The 15369-nt window shown below is 50.7% G+C and overlaps 6 protein-coding genes across 6 annotated transcripts; 2 read left to right on the top strand and 4 right to left on the bottom strand.

Moving 5' to 3' along the window:
- Window positions 1-2073: 2073 nt before the first annotated feature.
- ATNIH1004_006912 (putative RAS small monomeric GTPase) lies at window positions 2074-2968 on the bottom strand (the record flags this gene model as incomplete). The annotated part of the gene is made up of 2 exons (XM_033571539.1): window positions 2074-2369; window positions 2431-2968. The coding sequence occupies 2 exons, from the start codon at window positions 2966-2968 to the stop codon at window positions 2074-2076; spliced, it is 834 nt and encodes a 277-aa protein (XP_033424854.1).
- A 1855-nt stretch (window positions 2969-4823) lies between these two features.
- On the top strand, window positions 4824-7556 carry lreA (GATA transcription factor LreA; the record flags this gene model as incomplete). Its single annotated transcript, XM_033571538.1, has 4 exons — window positions 4824-5535; window positions 5594-5688; window positions 5781-6219; window positions 6283-7556. 4 exons carry the CDS (start codon window positions 4824-4826, stop codon window positions 7554-7556), a joined length of 2520 nt encoding a protein of 839 aa, XP_033424853.1.
- A 272-nt stretch (window positions 7557-7828) lies between these two features.
- ATNIH1004_006910 (uncharacterized protein) lies at window positions 7829-8962 on the bottom strand (the record flags this gene model as incomplete). The annotated part of the gene is made up of 1 exon (XM_033571537.1): window positions 7829-8962. The coding sequence occupies one exon, from the start codon at window positions 8960-8962 to the stop codon at window positions 7829-7831; it is 1134 nt and encodes a 377-aa protein (XP_033424852.1).
- Window positions 8963-9362: 400 nt separating this feature from the next.
- On the top strand, window positions 9363-9977 carry ATNIH1004_006909 (putative isochorismatase family hydrolase; the record flags this gene model as incomplete). Its single annotated transcript, XM_033571536.1, has 1 exon — window positions 9363-9977. The coding sequence occupies one exon, from the start codon at window positions 9363-9365 to the stop codon at window positions 9975-9977; it is 615 nt and encodes a 204-aa protein (XP_033424851.1).
- Window positions 9978-10215: 238 nt separating this feature from the next.
- Window positions 10216-11536, bottom strand: ATNIH1004_006908 (serum paraoxonase/arylesterase family protein; the record flags this gene model as incomplete). Its single annotated transcript, XM_033571535.1, has 2 exons — window positions 10216-11136; window positions 11225-11536. The coding sequence occupies 2 exons, from the start codon at window positions 11534-11536 to the stop codon at window positions 10216-10218; spliced, it is 1233 nt and encodes a 410-aa protein (XP_033424850.1).
- A 587-nt stretch (window positions 11537-12123) lies between these two features.
- On the bottom strand, window positions 12124-14904 carry ATNIH1004_006907 (ZZ type zinc finger domain protein; the record flags this gene model as incomplete). Its single annotated transcript, XM_033571534.1, has 4 exons — window positions 12124-13401; window positions 13464-13675; window positions 13744-14554; window positions 14770-14904. 4 exons carry the CDS (start codon window positions 14902-14904, stop codon window positions 12124-12126), a joined length of 2436 nt encoding a protein of 811 aa, XP_033424849.1.
- Window positions 14905-15369: the final 465 nt, after the last annotated feature.

Here is a 15369-nt window from a genome sequence, read left to right as displayed (position 1 = left end):
TTATTCTTGGGATTGGCATTACATTACAAAGTAATAATTATTTGTTTTAAATATTATTATTTTTTAATTTTTTTTCGCTCTTAATAAAAATTGGAAATAATCCTTCCGGGTCCTATGATGATGGAGTTGGTGGTTAGTTCTAAATTCTAATTAAGAACACCATCTTAGTCTGGACACTACAGTGGATGAATGGATCGGGTTGGCCTGGCCTTACCTCCCACGGTGGGGCCGTTGGTATCGGTTGGTTCGGTGTGGTGTATTTTTCGACCGACCATGGCCTCGGAACAAAGGAGACCCCGGCGCCTTTACCTAGTATTCAGTAGTCGAACTAGCCAGAGACCATGCGATCCAATAGGAAGACCAGTCATCATGGAATCAAACGCGGATTTTAAGCCCAACGTCGGTGTCTCCAGATCTTATTCTATACAGTTCTTCCTCATTGTCGATACTGACACTGCTAAGGTACTGTAGCCACATCTATAGACATACTCTGAATACCTGTACCTATACTGTACAGTACGTAGTCCTTACCGTACCGTACCGGGGAGATACCTGTCGTGGTATTCTTACCTGGGATATACCGCCTACGGATAACGGAGCTGCAGGGTCGGAGCCTTGGCTCGGACCTCGGAGGTGCCAATTCCCTTGGATGGAGTGAAACTTCCACATCGAGCAATCTGCTGATCTGAATTGATTAGCTGATCGGAAAATTCTTCTTTTTTTCTTTTCAAACAAGAATGAGTCAATCTTTACAACTTGTTAAGGTTTTGTCGATTCGGAAGGAAACCTGCTCACATTTAGAGCCGTATATCCGAGCGGATTATGTGGACTCTGTCTAGACTACCTAGGAGTAGTTACCTGAATAAAGTGCCTCGTCTGAATTTGAGGCTGGACTTTGAATCCTTATGATTAGTAAATCATCAAATCCCAACTGTCCCGTCCTCGATGAAGGGTTAGAAATAGGGCGGACCTTCTTATCCCTCCGTAGGCAGTAGGTAAGGTAAGTAACTAATTATCCACGCCCATACTATAAGATATGACATGCCCGCCGTGCATAAAACGGCAGGGGCGGCACAATTTCTCTCTCTTCTTGTGAGCTGTTTGCCCAGGTTTCCACACTGTCGGCAAACCCAAGCCGAACGGGGACGGAGTGTCTAATTCGTTTGGCCCTTGTTGAAATCAAGTAACTAGTGAGGGTTGAATGAATCAACCTGACCCAGGGGGGCAATAATCGCTCATCTGCACCTGATCACGAGCCGGAAAGCTTAGCGCTAGAAATGATCCTTGCCACCTCGTACCATAGTTTAGTACTTACCCCATTTGTTCTATGCTGTCCATTTATATGGAGCATACGAACAGGATGCGGTGGTGTCTTCAATCGTCCTACGGCCATAGACTAAGGGTATTACTAGCACTCGGATGCTGGCTCCTAGCTTTTTGACAACGTCTTCTTCATCTTTGCGCTGTCTAGGCACATCCCTGGGTTCTACTTCTGAATTCTGTCACCAAGGTCCTATAGAGCCCGTTCATGTACTTGCAGTCCAAAAGATCAACTTAGATTCTACGAGTGGGACGCTAGGCGCTCTGGACCCTCGTTGTTGCAACGGTATGATAGCGTCATCCCGCATTCTAGTAGAATCCGCCCCACCGTGTATGAGATGCACTGAATCATCACTTAATTACGTGTGGTTCAAACCTAAAGACGATAGGGAATGGCCCTGTCTGTTGATGGATGCGTTCATAGATTTGATACCCCCTGGTCTCTCATGATCTCATTGACTTATCATACTACCTACGGAGTACTTTCTACAGCTTCTATTTTTATTTATTTGATGCATTTTGTTTCACCTGAATAAACTGTCAAATCTCATAGACCATTCTTGGCGCCATCTAGATCAAGAAAGAAAAGGAGCCGAGAAAATCGAGAGGAAATAGAAGACGAATATACTTACAATACAGAGCAATGCGACCTGAGGGGTATATGAAACTGACAGTAAGGGTCAGAAAAAAGAAAAAGACAAAAATAAAGAAAAAAAACATGAAGGCAACCAGGAGAATGTATCCTGCCATAAACTACCCACGGCAACACAGGCGCCTCCACAGACTAGGTGATATTGATTCCAATGGCTTTTCATGTCCCAAGGCCTCATTTGTCTGCTGCTGTTCGGCCCGCTCGTCGTCTTTCCTAAATCCACGGAGAAAGTTAAGTCGTCGAGACGTCTCGTTTGCCGAGTTGGTATTGACTGCATCCTGCGTATTGTTCCTAGGAACTTTCTCAGTCGAATGCCCTACAGGATGAGGAGCTTTGGCTGTGGCTATGGCTCTCTGGTAATGTAGCCGACGAGCCTCCACAACACGGCGGACTAAGACTGTGAGAATGTTAGACCCTCAACCCCTTCAAAAACGAATCGGCAGGGAGAAGAGTCGTACGGGCAAATGTCTCCTCGATGTTGACCATCTCCCGTGCACTGGTCTCCATGAATCCACACCCGTGTTTTCGGGCATATTCCAACCCATCTCGAGCGCTGATGGCTCTACTATCCTTCAGGTCACACTTGTTTCCAGCTACAAGTTTGACTGGAGGGGGCATTCCTACGTCCAGGCCTTGTGCACAAACCCCTAACTCCTTCAATAGGCGTTGGTTATCCTCTAGTCGTTGTTCCGCTTCGAGGTCGATCAACTCCATGAATTCGTCCAATGCGTCTAAACTGGACACGTTGGTGATGTCGTAGACAAGCAAGAAGGCGTCCGACTTCAGATTGGATGCCGTCCATAGTCCGCGATATTCTTCCTGGCCGGCCGTATCGGTGATGGACAAAAAGTATGGAAGCCCGTCGACAGTCCTTGTGACTGAGTATGAATCTTCTGCAGTTCCCGGCAAAAACATTGCCGATGTTAGAAATGTCAAGGATTCAGATTCAAGACTAGATGGGCGGATGGGGTGGTGTATTACCGATGGTAGGATCATATCTGTCGTTGTGGACTGGTTAGCCCGATTGACCAATGCATTGGGGTATTCATTGGATTTGAAGGCCAAGGAAGAAGCCGTACTTACTCATGAATCCATTGAGATCGTACCAAACGAAGGGTAATGGAAGACTTTCCTACGAAGGTGCGTTAGATCGATGCCATAATTCATATGGCTAATTAATTTGCAGCCCTGACTCTCAACTCCAGTTGCAAACAGTTCTATACGTAGTGGAGCTAGGGGGCACGATCGGGATGTTGCACAACATACCGCATCCGCCATCCCCGCATATGGTGATGGATATTTTGTTTGATGCGTCCGCCATCGCGTGGTGCGTTGAGTGGCGCGATCAATGCTAAAGGTCACGAGGGAGAGCAAATCTCATTGAAGGGATTTGAAGGAAAGAAATTAAAAAAAAAAAAGAGAAATGGGAACAAAGAAAAGAAAGCTTACAAGACACAGCAACAAGCTGAGAGAACACAGTTGATGATGTTATTAGAACTACACAGTAAAAGAGGGTCCAACCTCAAGGGGAAAAAAAGAAAAAAGGGGAATGTTGATCAAGGAATGAAGATCAATTCACTAAGAATGTATTGTACATCGAGTATCACCCATGAAGCCGACTAGTCTGTCCCCAAAGAGAATAACAATGTTCAAAGAGAGAGGTAGATGGAGGGAAGAAAGGGAGGATGGGAGGAAGCGAAAGAAGCAAGGGTGGAACGAAACACATAAAAGTAAATAAAAAAGGGTTGAATGGAAGAACCCCTGTCTGAAGTAAATGGTTCCCCAAAGATCTCGAGATCCATCGATCCCATCTCGAGTCAGTTTCCTTGGGAGTGTCTCTAATCCAATCACCGAGTCGGGAAGCGCGAAGGAATCTATTTCCAAGGACGATCCACTGTGGAAACCCCAGAGTGACTAGTTTTAAGTGAACTATCACCACAAGACCATTGTTGTGGATGCCTCCCCTCCGTATCACGATTCTACTAGCCGGATAGAAAGACCCATAGGTTTGACCCAAAACTCACGTGATCAATCACGGGAATGATGACATCCTCAGGCACACTCAACAGCAACAACAACAATATCCATAACCATCACCACTACCACCATAATACGGAGTACTAATAATATGCGCAATGATGGATGCTCTCGCTGCTATCCATCTCCTTACTGCAAGTACACCACTTCTTTTCCTCCTTTCCATTTCATCTTCCCCTCTCGGCTGAATTGACCCGTCACAAATCTTCCCCCTTCCACTTCAGACACATCAGGGAGCGGTCCCTACGGCGCATCCGTTAATTGGCACAAATCCACATCCGGACGACCCGTTCGTGCAGGTGGCATTTCCCTGATTCTCGATATTAATCTCTTTCTAAGTTGATATTAGAGAGAGAGGACTGTCGTTGTCTTTGTCGTTGTCGTCATTGTTGTTGCTGCTGTGGCGGCGGCGGAAACCCCTCTGGTTGTCGCTCTCCTATTTTGTCCACCAAGTTCTTCTTCGCTTCCCCCCTCTCCCAGTTAGTTGCACTAATAGTGTTGAGGATTTATTTTATTCTATTCTTTCCCACCTTTCTTTTTTATTATGATCGTATAGACTCTACATAGTACTGCCTTATATTAAACTGGTCTGAACTGTGAATCTCTCTCTTTTCCCTCACATACACCCCCAAATTGTGTGCGGTTCAATTCTTTCCCCCGGTCTAGGAGGAATTATCGTCCTACTATTCAACCGATCTGGACTCTTACTGGAGCCAGTTGCCGTTGAAATCCCAATAATCCGTCTGAAATCGTTGATGTCTTTCCTTTATTGGCTCTATCCCCGTGAATCGAATCGATCGGTGCCAATTGCAGGATGGAAGGGTTCCATGGGGACTTCTACGACCACCAGTATTATTGGCCTCCGTCAGAGAACAATCAGTTGGGTCAACCTCAACCTTCCGATGACCAGCATGGCCAGATGATGTCCTTCACGCCCCCCGACCAAATGCAGGTCGAGAACTTCGCCTATCAAGCAGAGAGACCGGAAATGCTGGCCGCCAATTCGACTTTCATGTTTCCGCTTCAAACACCCAACTTGCCGTTCCAGTCCACCACTAGCTACCCCGATGGTCCCGTGTCGAACGTTCTGTTCCCATATGATCCACACTCCGCTATGCAGTTAGCGTCTGGAAACCCAGTTGCATACAACACTTCGTTCCCATCGTCCTTGGCATTGGAACTGAACCAGAATCATAGCCAACCCCTACAACAGCAGCGTTCTGTATCCCAATTTGCTTCATTTCAGTCGCAAGCAATAAATTTGGACCATACTGCACAGTTCGCTACCATGCAGCCCCAAGGAGCCTTCCCCAGTACGTACTGGGCCCCATCTCATCCCACCACTGAAGCCTATCATCGCGTTCAGCTGGTAGGACCTGCCAGTATAGCATCCCCAGGTGACCTTCAACCCACCGACTCGGACATGTCTCGTAGGCGACCGCGGGCGCTTCAATTGTCGGTCCTACCGTCGAGTGCTGCCACCGCCCATCGGTTTATTCAGCCGAAAAGGCCGTCACCAGTGAAGGGTGGGTTTACTCCAATTTCAAATCTGTGCTTCATTAGACTGATGCGTCTACCGTGAAGCATCTTCGTCGTGTTCCAGGTCGGATATGAGGAGTCAACCCTCCCAATATAAGAGCATCTGTTCCAGTAGTAGCATTGATATCCCAGACATTTTGGTAGGTTCCCACGCTTGACCTTGTGATATAGGCGGTCAAGCACAAGGAGCACCCTGATTTCCAACGCCCATCCGTTAATCTTTCCACTGTAGGCTGAAGTAGTCTCACGACCAGATTCGAAGATCAAACTTGGTACCGTGGATTTGTCATGTGCATTTGTACTCTGTGACATCTCCCAAGATGATCAACCCATTGTCTACGTTTCGGAGGCTTTCCAACGGCTCACGGGCTACTCAGAAGGAGAAATCATTGGCCGGAACTGTCGCTTTCTACAAGGGCCGGATGGCATGGTCCAGCGAGGAATGCAGCGGACTTTTGTCGACCCGCATACTGCTTTCCGTCTGCGGTCAACCATTGAGGACCGAATGGAGATTCAAACTAGTATGATAAACTACAGGAAAGGTGGTCAACCGTTTGTGAACTTGATTACAATGATACCAGTCAGGTGGAATTCCGGTGACTATCGATTCTACGTTGGGTTCCAAGTCGATCTTGTCGAGAAACCCAATGCGGTCACCAGTACAAATCCAGGTATGGTCTATACCAAGTAGCTACGACCAGTTCCAGTGCTCTGAACTGATATCAGAACTGCAGATGGTACCTACATGATTAACTATCAACGGACACAACTGCCCAATTATGTGGCGCCTCCCCCGGACATCTTCATGACCGACCCTGACCTAGCTGTTATGTTTGGACATGAAGACGTGTCAACAATTCTGGACAGGATCAGCTGTTTAGACCCAAGCTATAAGCACTACTTGGACCGCGTATTGATCGAGAATACCGATGATGTGATCCATGTGCTCTCCTTTGAAAGTGAATTTCTGTATCTGTCTGCTTCCTGCCGGAACGTTCTGGAGTACGAACCGGCTGAACTAGTGGGCAAGACCTTGTCGACAGTGTGCCATCCTAGTGATATCGGACCTATCACCCGCGATCTACGTGCTAGTACCAATACTGACCCTGTCAGCGTGGTGTACCGGATCCGAAAGAAGTATGGCGGGTATATATGGTTCGAGAGTCATGGGTCGTGGCACATAGCGGATCGGAAACGTCGCTTCATGGTTCTGGTTGGACGAGTCCGTCCAGTGTATTGCCTCGACGAGCTCGCGAAGGTCCCGCCGGGTGATTTGGCTGAAAGTGATCTTTGGGCCAAACTGTCCCCCTCGGGGATCATTCTCTTCATGTCTTCCAGGACGCGGGCAGTCCTGGGCCGCATGTCGGATACTCTGGTTGGGAAGAGCATACAAGAGCTGACCGACGCGCGTGGGGAGGCACAGCGAGCTCTGGGATTGTCTCGAAACGGCCAGCCGGCCAGTTTCCGGCATAAGATTCGTCATCGAAAGGGCCATATGCTCCCGGTGCACACCACGCTGTACCCAGGTGACACCACAGAAGGATGCAAACCTTCCTTCTTGGCCGCGAAGATGAGCTTCCCGAAAGCGACAGGCGCATCCCCAGCGCCGACACCCCTACTCCCGGCACAGTCAGCTCAGGAGGGAGCGAACCAAGCCCCCGCCGGTAATCACCACGCTTCGCCTCCACACAAATCTGCCCTCTTTCCCGAGCTGATGCCGACCCGGGGTACGAGTTGGCAAGTAGAATTTCGCGACCTGGAAAAGGAGAATCGGACGCTCTCCGAAGAATTGCAGCAACTGCTCGCACGCAAGAAGAAGCGGAAGCGAAAGTTGAGCAGTGTGTTGGCGGAGAAGAGCTGCGCCATGTGCCAGAGCAAGCGCACGCCCGAATGGCGCCGCGGACCCAGTGGAAATCGCGACCTTTGCAACAGTTGCGGGCTTCGATGGGCCAAACAAGTCCGGAATGCGGCGCAAGCAAAATCCGCCGAGCGATTTGGGGGTCGTTGACCTGACCTTCTTGGATCTTGGTTTAGCGTGATAAGCGGATATATAAGACCATGATAGAAAGAGGACGGTGCGGACTGAAGCCAGACGGAGGACAGTCCTTGTACATTAAAGTTATTTTTTATGGCTACGACTTGAGCGGATTGATTTAATACCTGAATCACGTAAGCATACAAAATATAACCATAGAATCCATCATGTGACCTAGAGGAAGAGGGAGAAGAAGAGATGGAAAGTTACTATACAAGATATGTACAATCTATCAGATACGAGATCTATTGTTTAACTCTCCGTTCCAACCATCTTTCCAACCAACGTCTCTCCACTCTCTCGGCATCCCAACCCTCGCTATCCTGGGCGATTCCCACTCCGCCACGTTCCTCTACCGCGATACGGACCTCCGCTGCCTCCAATTCCTTGACGCCGCCACATTTCCTTATCAAGCGATCATCCAGATTCAAGTACTCGGCATACCGTCGCAGTCGATCCCGATAGAGGAGGGAGACCAACGCGACCGGCCGGGTATGGGACTTCACCAGACCCAAGGCGGCGCAGGCGCGTAGGATCTCCTCGGCCGAGGCGGTTTCGATCCAGGCGGGATGCGCATACATACGGACCAAGAGATCCAGCTCCTGCTCGGACCCCACTGCGACGGGAGTCAAGAAGCCCGTGGCGGCGAGCTCGTGCGCGGTCATCGCGGCGCGCTTGCGGGCTATATGCAACGCGCGATCCTTCTCGACCTGGCGCGGAATGCGGCAGGTGAATGGCACGATGGCACTGCCCAGGGCGAGGATGACCAGGGGGGTCAATTCGCCGCAGACGATGAGCATAAGGGTGAAGGGGACCATGCGACGGAAGTCATAGGCGGCGCGTCGGATTAGTTGGAAATTGGACCGGCTGAGAGGGAGCGTGCGGACGGCGTTGTCGAACGCGGCGAAGGCCTTGCCGTGCTTGGTCGGCGGGGGAGGTGAGATGGGTAGGTACGGGTTGATGCCGAGGGAGGAACGTAGAGGGATGGAGGCGCGGTAGTTATGGTAGACGTTCTTCAGGCCCGTCTTGTAGAAGGAAAGATAGGCACGACCCATGGAGATGAAGCGCTTGAGTTTCTCTGTCGCTGCGGCGGAGGGCACAATGGGGTTGGGAAGATTCAGATCCGCTGGGCGGGTACTCGGCGGTGGATTCACATCGTTGGCTAGGGAGGTGGTTGCAGTTGTAGTGGTGGAAGGAACGGTGGACGTCACAGGCTGAGCGGAGGATGAAGGACGTGTGTGTGTTTTGCTGGATGAGGAATGAGCGTGACGGCGAGAGGTGAGAAGTTGTTCACGACGTCGGAGGGAGGTAATAGAGAGGATGGATGGAGACAGAGAATGACCCAGAAGTACCCTGTGGGGGCAGAGAGATGCCGACATTCTATACATGCGAGGATGGGTGGGTGCAATTGATAGAATAATCATGAAGAGAGAAAAATAGAAAAATATGAGGATGCCTGTGAATATGGAGTAAGCATGCCGTATATTGGAGCCTGAGGCAGACAGCCGGAGTACAGATGCAGGCAGGCATACAGTATCCCGTGTTGTTCATAATTCATCGTCTCTTCCTCTCTTCAGCTCTTATTCTTGGATTCCACATTCATTCGTATTCTGTGGATCTACTCCATCCTTACAAATCAATGCCTCCATGTCAGAATCATATCTGACTCATGATGCTGCCCCACACTTATTGCTGCCCACGACCTACGTCAGGTGATAGTATCTACTATTGTTGAGGAACACTCTACCATATACCAATTCCCTGTTATCAGCTCTCACGATGTCTCTCGACCTCACACTCCCCACTGCTCTCATCCTGATCGACAACCAATCCGGTCTCCTGCATCCGAGCCGCCCCGCTCGCTCTAACCCCAACTATGAAACCAATCTCGAATCGCTCCTGAGGGCCTTTCGAGCCGCCATTCAAAGGTCCTCTGAAAGGTCCTCCAAACAAAACCTAGAGGTCATCCACATCTTCCACTCTTCCACCTCTCCTGAATCCCTTCTTCACGCCTATCACCCGACGAACGGCATCCGACCCTTGGACTTCGCGCAGCCCTCGACAGACGGCTCGGAGACGGTGATGTGGAAATGTGTCAATTCGAGCTTCATCGGAACCGATCTGGAGGCTCATCTTCGGGCGCACGATATTCGTCAGATTATCATGGCCGGTCTCACTGCGGAACATTGTGTTTCCACCACGACGCGCATGGCTGCCAACCTGGGCGTCGTGGATCGGTACCCGCAGGGTCCGATTCGGATCAACCCCGACAATGGCGTGTTGAATGATGTCCCTGTTGATTCGGGGAGGATCATCCTCGTGGAAGATGCTACGGCGTCCTTCGCGAAGGGGGGAAATCGATCCGGAGATTATCCATGCGGTTTCGATAGCTAGTCTGGAAGAGGAGTTTGCGGAGGTTATGAAGACTGCGGATGTTATCAAGGCTTTGGAGGGTCCTATTGAATAGTTAGTCTCTATTTGATGTATCCTACTAGCGAGAAGTTATTTCAATATATTGAATTACTCTGCATTCTGATCCGGTATTCTAGCTTCATACCACATAACTGCAATCGTAACGAACGTATCTCATTCTCCATGGCATCAGAGAAGACAGAAAAATGAGAGGGAAAAACTATAGGTCCACATCGACTGCAACGACACTCTCCGAAGAAAACCCCGTCACAAACAGCCGTGCCTTCTTCGGTGACTCAACTGGCACTAACAATGCCGAGCTGGCGGTATGAATGTTGCTTCCATCGTCTTCGAAGATCTGTCGCGTTTCCCATTCCGCAGACATAACGCCGTCAGCTGCGGCCTTCCGTCGGGTATACCAGACTGTGACTCCGTCCTTGGCGCTGGGATCGCCATGGGACTGGCTGAGGTTCATGGCTTTTAGGAGTCCCGCCTGGACATAACCGCTGGCATCGTCAGAGACGGTACGATAAGGGTCCGCGAAGTAGCTGGGGTTGTCGATCGTGCTGTCGAAGCGGATCTCATCCAGGATGGAGATACTGCTGGTCTCACCGTCTGCCCGGGCGCGATACATGATACCCCCGATAGCATTACAGAGAAGTATCTCTTCCCCGTCTTGACCATGGCCAATCCCATTGCTGTTTTTGATCCCACTCAGTGCGACAGTGGCATTGATTCCCGCCTCCGGGCTGGCAGCAGACTTCAGCTGGTCCAACCGAACGTGAACCACGTTGGTCCATTTCGCCCAGGGGTAAGCGTCTTCGATGTGCCGCTTAAGCCCATGGCGGTAGAAATGATCATTGGTGGCGTAGAAGGAGGACGGGCTCTTGGCGTAGATATCATTCGGCGTGGTGATCAACGGATGACGAACCGAGCGCACATGCGTAGCGGTGCTCGTTCCCAAGATATGGTGAAAGAGTTCGATCTGGGAGCGAGCCTTGAACACGTCCTGGGCATTGGTGCCCGTCTCGTCGTACTCGGGATTGCGTAGATGATTCACCGCGAAGATATACACGGCCCCAGACCTGTCGGGATCCTCGATGACATCGATCCCATGGGTCACAAATGGACCTTCAAAATTCTGGAACTTCAGGCGAGTGGATTTCATGGTCTGGCCAGAACTCGCCAATTTAGCCTCGTTTCCGAACAGCGAAAACAGATTCTCTCACCTGGGGGTCAATGACATGAAGTGACCCGACTGAATCGCCTGGCCCGTCGAAGTGACCCAATGCTGGGAACCACTGGAAACGAGAGGCAAAGGAGTCTTCACACGCCGTGAAGATCTTCCGGGTAGGCGGATAGTAGTGCATATCTTCACACTGTACTGTGTCCTCGATCTTGACAAAGGACGGCGTGGTGGCCAGTCTCACTGCGTGATTGGGTGCTCGGAACGCCCCCAACACTGTAAAATAATGGGTGACGGGGCCATAGAACCTGGCCAAGAGGGCACAGAGGATGGTCAGTTGCACCAGCGACCTCATGGCGCCAGCAGTCCTGGGACGGGATTATGTATCCGGGTGTCTGACGTAGGAGAGCGAGGGGAAGAAAGGGGATACGTTGCAGGGGATGAGCTGACGACCGCCCACTCCAGAATGTAGGGGCGAGGCCGTTGCACCACCGGTGGATTCCCCCATGATTTATATTTACTCATCGGCAAGAGAAACGATCTGCAGGTATGTGGATGACCGCCAAGGCCATGATCAGAAGTACATTCGTTTCATCGGCAGCGGGGCCAACAGAGAAAAGAGAGGAGAGAGAGAAACCGAGGGAGAAATAAAGAGAAAGAGATGCAGCAGAGCGGGGTAAAACGGTCTGTCGCATAGAGACCAACAACATCATTCACATTCATTCATATGAAGCAAGAAAGAGGAGTGCTGGTTAATTTCCATTCATTTATTCCATTTTCCCTTTAGAGCACACACATCCGTTCCATCACAATTCCTCGATTTCCGTAAACGTAGGCAAGGAAACAAAACAAAACCGAACGACAAAAAAAAACAAATCACCATTAAAAGTGAGCAAGAAATAGTATCCTCCTCCTCACTTCCAGCCCATGTCTTCAACCTAATCAAGTACGGGCCGACTTCGCGTCCATGTACTCTTGGTCGCTAGCGTCCAAGATGTCATACTCCTCGTCAGTCAGGAACCCAGCCTCCGTGTCGTCGTCACCAAGGGTCAAGCTCTCTACATCCTCCAGAATCTCCTGCTCGGATGCATTGGACAGCGAGGGTGCCGCTGGTGCCGGTGCCACTCCCACATGAATGCTGGCGTCCGGCGATTCCTTGTCCAGCTTGGGGAAAATCATCTGACTTCCTTGGCGTTCAGTACTGTTGGTGGGAGGCACCTCATTCTGTGGGCAACTTTCCTCCACAGTCCTTGACTCCGGGGTCATAGGGTCGGACGAGCTGGTTGCGCCATCCTGCACCTGGATATCACACCACAGTCGATGGCCGAAGGGCATGCCATTGGAAAGCTTCAATCGCCAGTATGAAATCGCCGTGCCCACTCTACTAGGAGCCTTCAGCGTCACAGTGAAGTCAGCGCTCTGACCGGGCTCTAAGGGTGCCAACAGTTTGTTGCTCTCCATGGCAGCGGAGATCGAATCAAGGCTTAATGGATGGTTTGTATCCACATTAAACATCGAATCGCCACCAACGAAGCGTACGTCGCTTCCAACGGGCCAAGCAAGGGGGCCAGGATTGTAGAGGGTCCAGGTCTGCTGGAAAACCTTGTTCGGAGTCATACTAGTGCCATCCGGAACAGTATCACGGATAAAAAAAGCCTGGTAGCTAGACGCTGGTTCAGTGGCGGGCGCCTCGTCCACCTTGGCTGGCTCTGTGAAGGGTGACTCAGGTGTAGTTTGGCCTTCCTTCACTGGTGCCTCCTGGGTTGGTGTCTCGGTTTCAGGTGGCGCAGTAGCTTGAGTCCAAGTGGACCTTTGTGTCCGATCGCCAGAGGAGATTGTCTGTTTGTTACCAGATCTATCTTCCTGGAGAGTGCTGACGGTGACATTCCGCACCGGGGTCTTGAGCATGACCATTGGGTGGGTGCGGTTGTGAGGATTGGTCGGGAGAGCCTCGCATTTGGCACAGAAATCCGTGTCATAGCAAACGGAGCACTTGTAGCGAACTCCGGTGATGTAATTAGATCGCGGCCGGCTTCTGCAAAGTGGGCCATCGCAAAAGATTCCATAGTGAACCTCGTGGGATGACAATGGCTCGGCAATTGCTTCGTAAAGCGGAGCGAAGCGATGGCCTGGGTGGCGCTGTGATGCCTTCAGGTGGCATTCCGAACAATAATCCCAATCAGGACAAGTGAGACATTTGTAGCGTACGCCGACGATGCTCTGAGGAGGTATTAGCCCTTCGTGCCCTGTGCTTACACACCCAAGGCATTCACGAATCTTACCTTGTCGCAGCCATCGCAGATAGCGGCATGCTGATGATGACGGCCCGGCTTGCAACGGGACAGAACCATGGTCCTCAAACAGAACTCGCGGTCATGAAGTAGGGAGAAGGAATGTGCGGGATGATGACCGTGTAGGTTTTTCAAGAGACAAGTAATGCAGAGGTCATAATCATCACAGTCAGCACAAGACACCATTTTGGTCTCGTCGAGTTCTAAGACAAGTTAGTGCATCACGAGGGTTTATGAAAGAAGGGGAAAATTTAGAAGCTTCTTTGCGTACCCTTTAGGCAACCATTGCAAATGCGCTCCTCGGTGATGACTGGGGGCTCTTGGACAGCGGAAAGGGGCCTAGGAATGTCTTCTGAGACGAGCTCTGGAACGGGTTCCGATGCGTTGTTCTCAACCTTGACCTTTTGAGGAGGTACCCTCTCCGTTGTGCTGTTGGTGATGACTCCATCCTTTACGCATCGTTTTATCAGCCAATGGTGTTCATCTGGACAGGCGACTCCGGCCTCTACGCAGTCGAGGCACAGATCGTAATCACCATTTTCACAGATACCGCAGTGGTAATGCTCGTTGGCAATAGAACGCCCACAGTGATTGCAGTCGATGCAATACACTCCAGTGGAAGATTTATGGGACACTATTGGAACATCGAGGCTGTCCTGGCCTAATACAAAGTCCCGATACTGGGGCTGAGAAGCACTGGCATCGTTGGGCGACTGCATGGATTCTGGCTCCACCATGGCTGACTTATCCGCTTCTTCCGCCACAGTTTCCGTGGAAGTGTTTGGTGATTCCAACAGGAGGTTTTCACCCTGAGATTCGGGCAGCGGAGAACTGAGGACCGTTTGGAGGTAGCTATACCTCGAAAGGGGCTGCTGCTGTTCCTCAGGAAGTGGGACATGAGAACTACTCTCACCCACCACGGTAGCTTTGATACGCAGTTTCAGTTTGGCTTTAGCGGCTCGATAGAGCTGCTTGTAGACAGCGGGGTTGTCGCTGTCTAGGTGGACGAAGCAACCAGCACTGTCGGAGTAGCGTTCGAAGATGACGTTGACATCCTCTGGGATGCCAAGAAGTTGACGGAGCTATGACACGAGACCAGAAATTAGCACCAATCCGAATGGGTTGTTAGATGGTTGCCAGAGCGTGATGATAGGTATTATACAGTTGACGTCAAACGAAGAGGTCCCCAAGGTGGAAATGGACAGCTTCAGGAGGAGTGGGTTGACAGTCCCAACAGTATGGGGAAGATGGACTACAAAAGGACCCGGTCGGGAGCTCGAGTGGGGACATGACATACCTTCTGGGGCAGAACACGAGCTCCAAGCTCCCTCAGAGGCACCTTGAAACGCCGATTACTACCATTATGAAGCACCTTCAAGGTAATAATGGTAGTGGGACTGACGGCCGTAGTAGGGAGAGCAGAGGTCGACATGGTGTGCGGACTCTGCTAGACGAGAGGAGACGCCAGAAGGAAGCTAGCGGCACTAGGCCCAAGATGAGCTTAATTAACAATGATAAGGATAAGAAAGAAGGGGAAATGGATGAAGATGATAAAGATCAAGATGACGATGATAGAAATAAATAAATCAGACACGAGACAGGATTGCGAGGAAAGTTGGAAGGAAGTACAGAGGGGGTCGACCAAACCAGCCGAAGCAGAGAAAGAGGGGAGAGAAAGAAGAGAGAGAGCGACGGGTTAAAGAGCGGACTGGCTGCCTGGCGGTCATCTGCTCCATTCTGGCTGCATCCGGGAGGAGGCGGTGAGGCGGATCCATGCTGGTGGTTGGCGGTTGGTCGATCCCCCGAAGTAAGTATCCTTTTAGTACTTTTCCCCAGCTGTCTGCTGGGGTGACCTACTAGTTTGTTATCCTGGGGAGGAGAAAAGTACCAGAGAGGT

Source organism: Aspergillus tanneri, assembly GCF_003426965.1.
Source record: "Aspergillus tanneri strain NIH1004 chromosome Unknown AapTan_7_pilon_pilon_pilon, whole genome shotgun sequence".
Taxonomy (NCBI): Eukaryota; Fungi; Ascomycota; class Eurotiomycetes; order Eurotiales; family Aspergillaceae; genus Aspergillus; species Aspergillus tanneri.
Note: the sequence above shows the minus strand (reverse complement) of the source record. Positions and strands in the feature narration are given on the sequence as shown.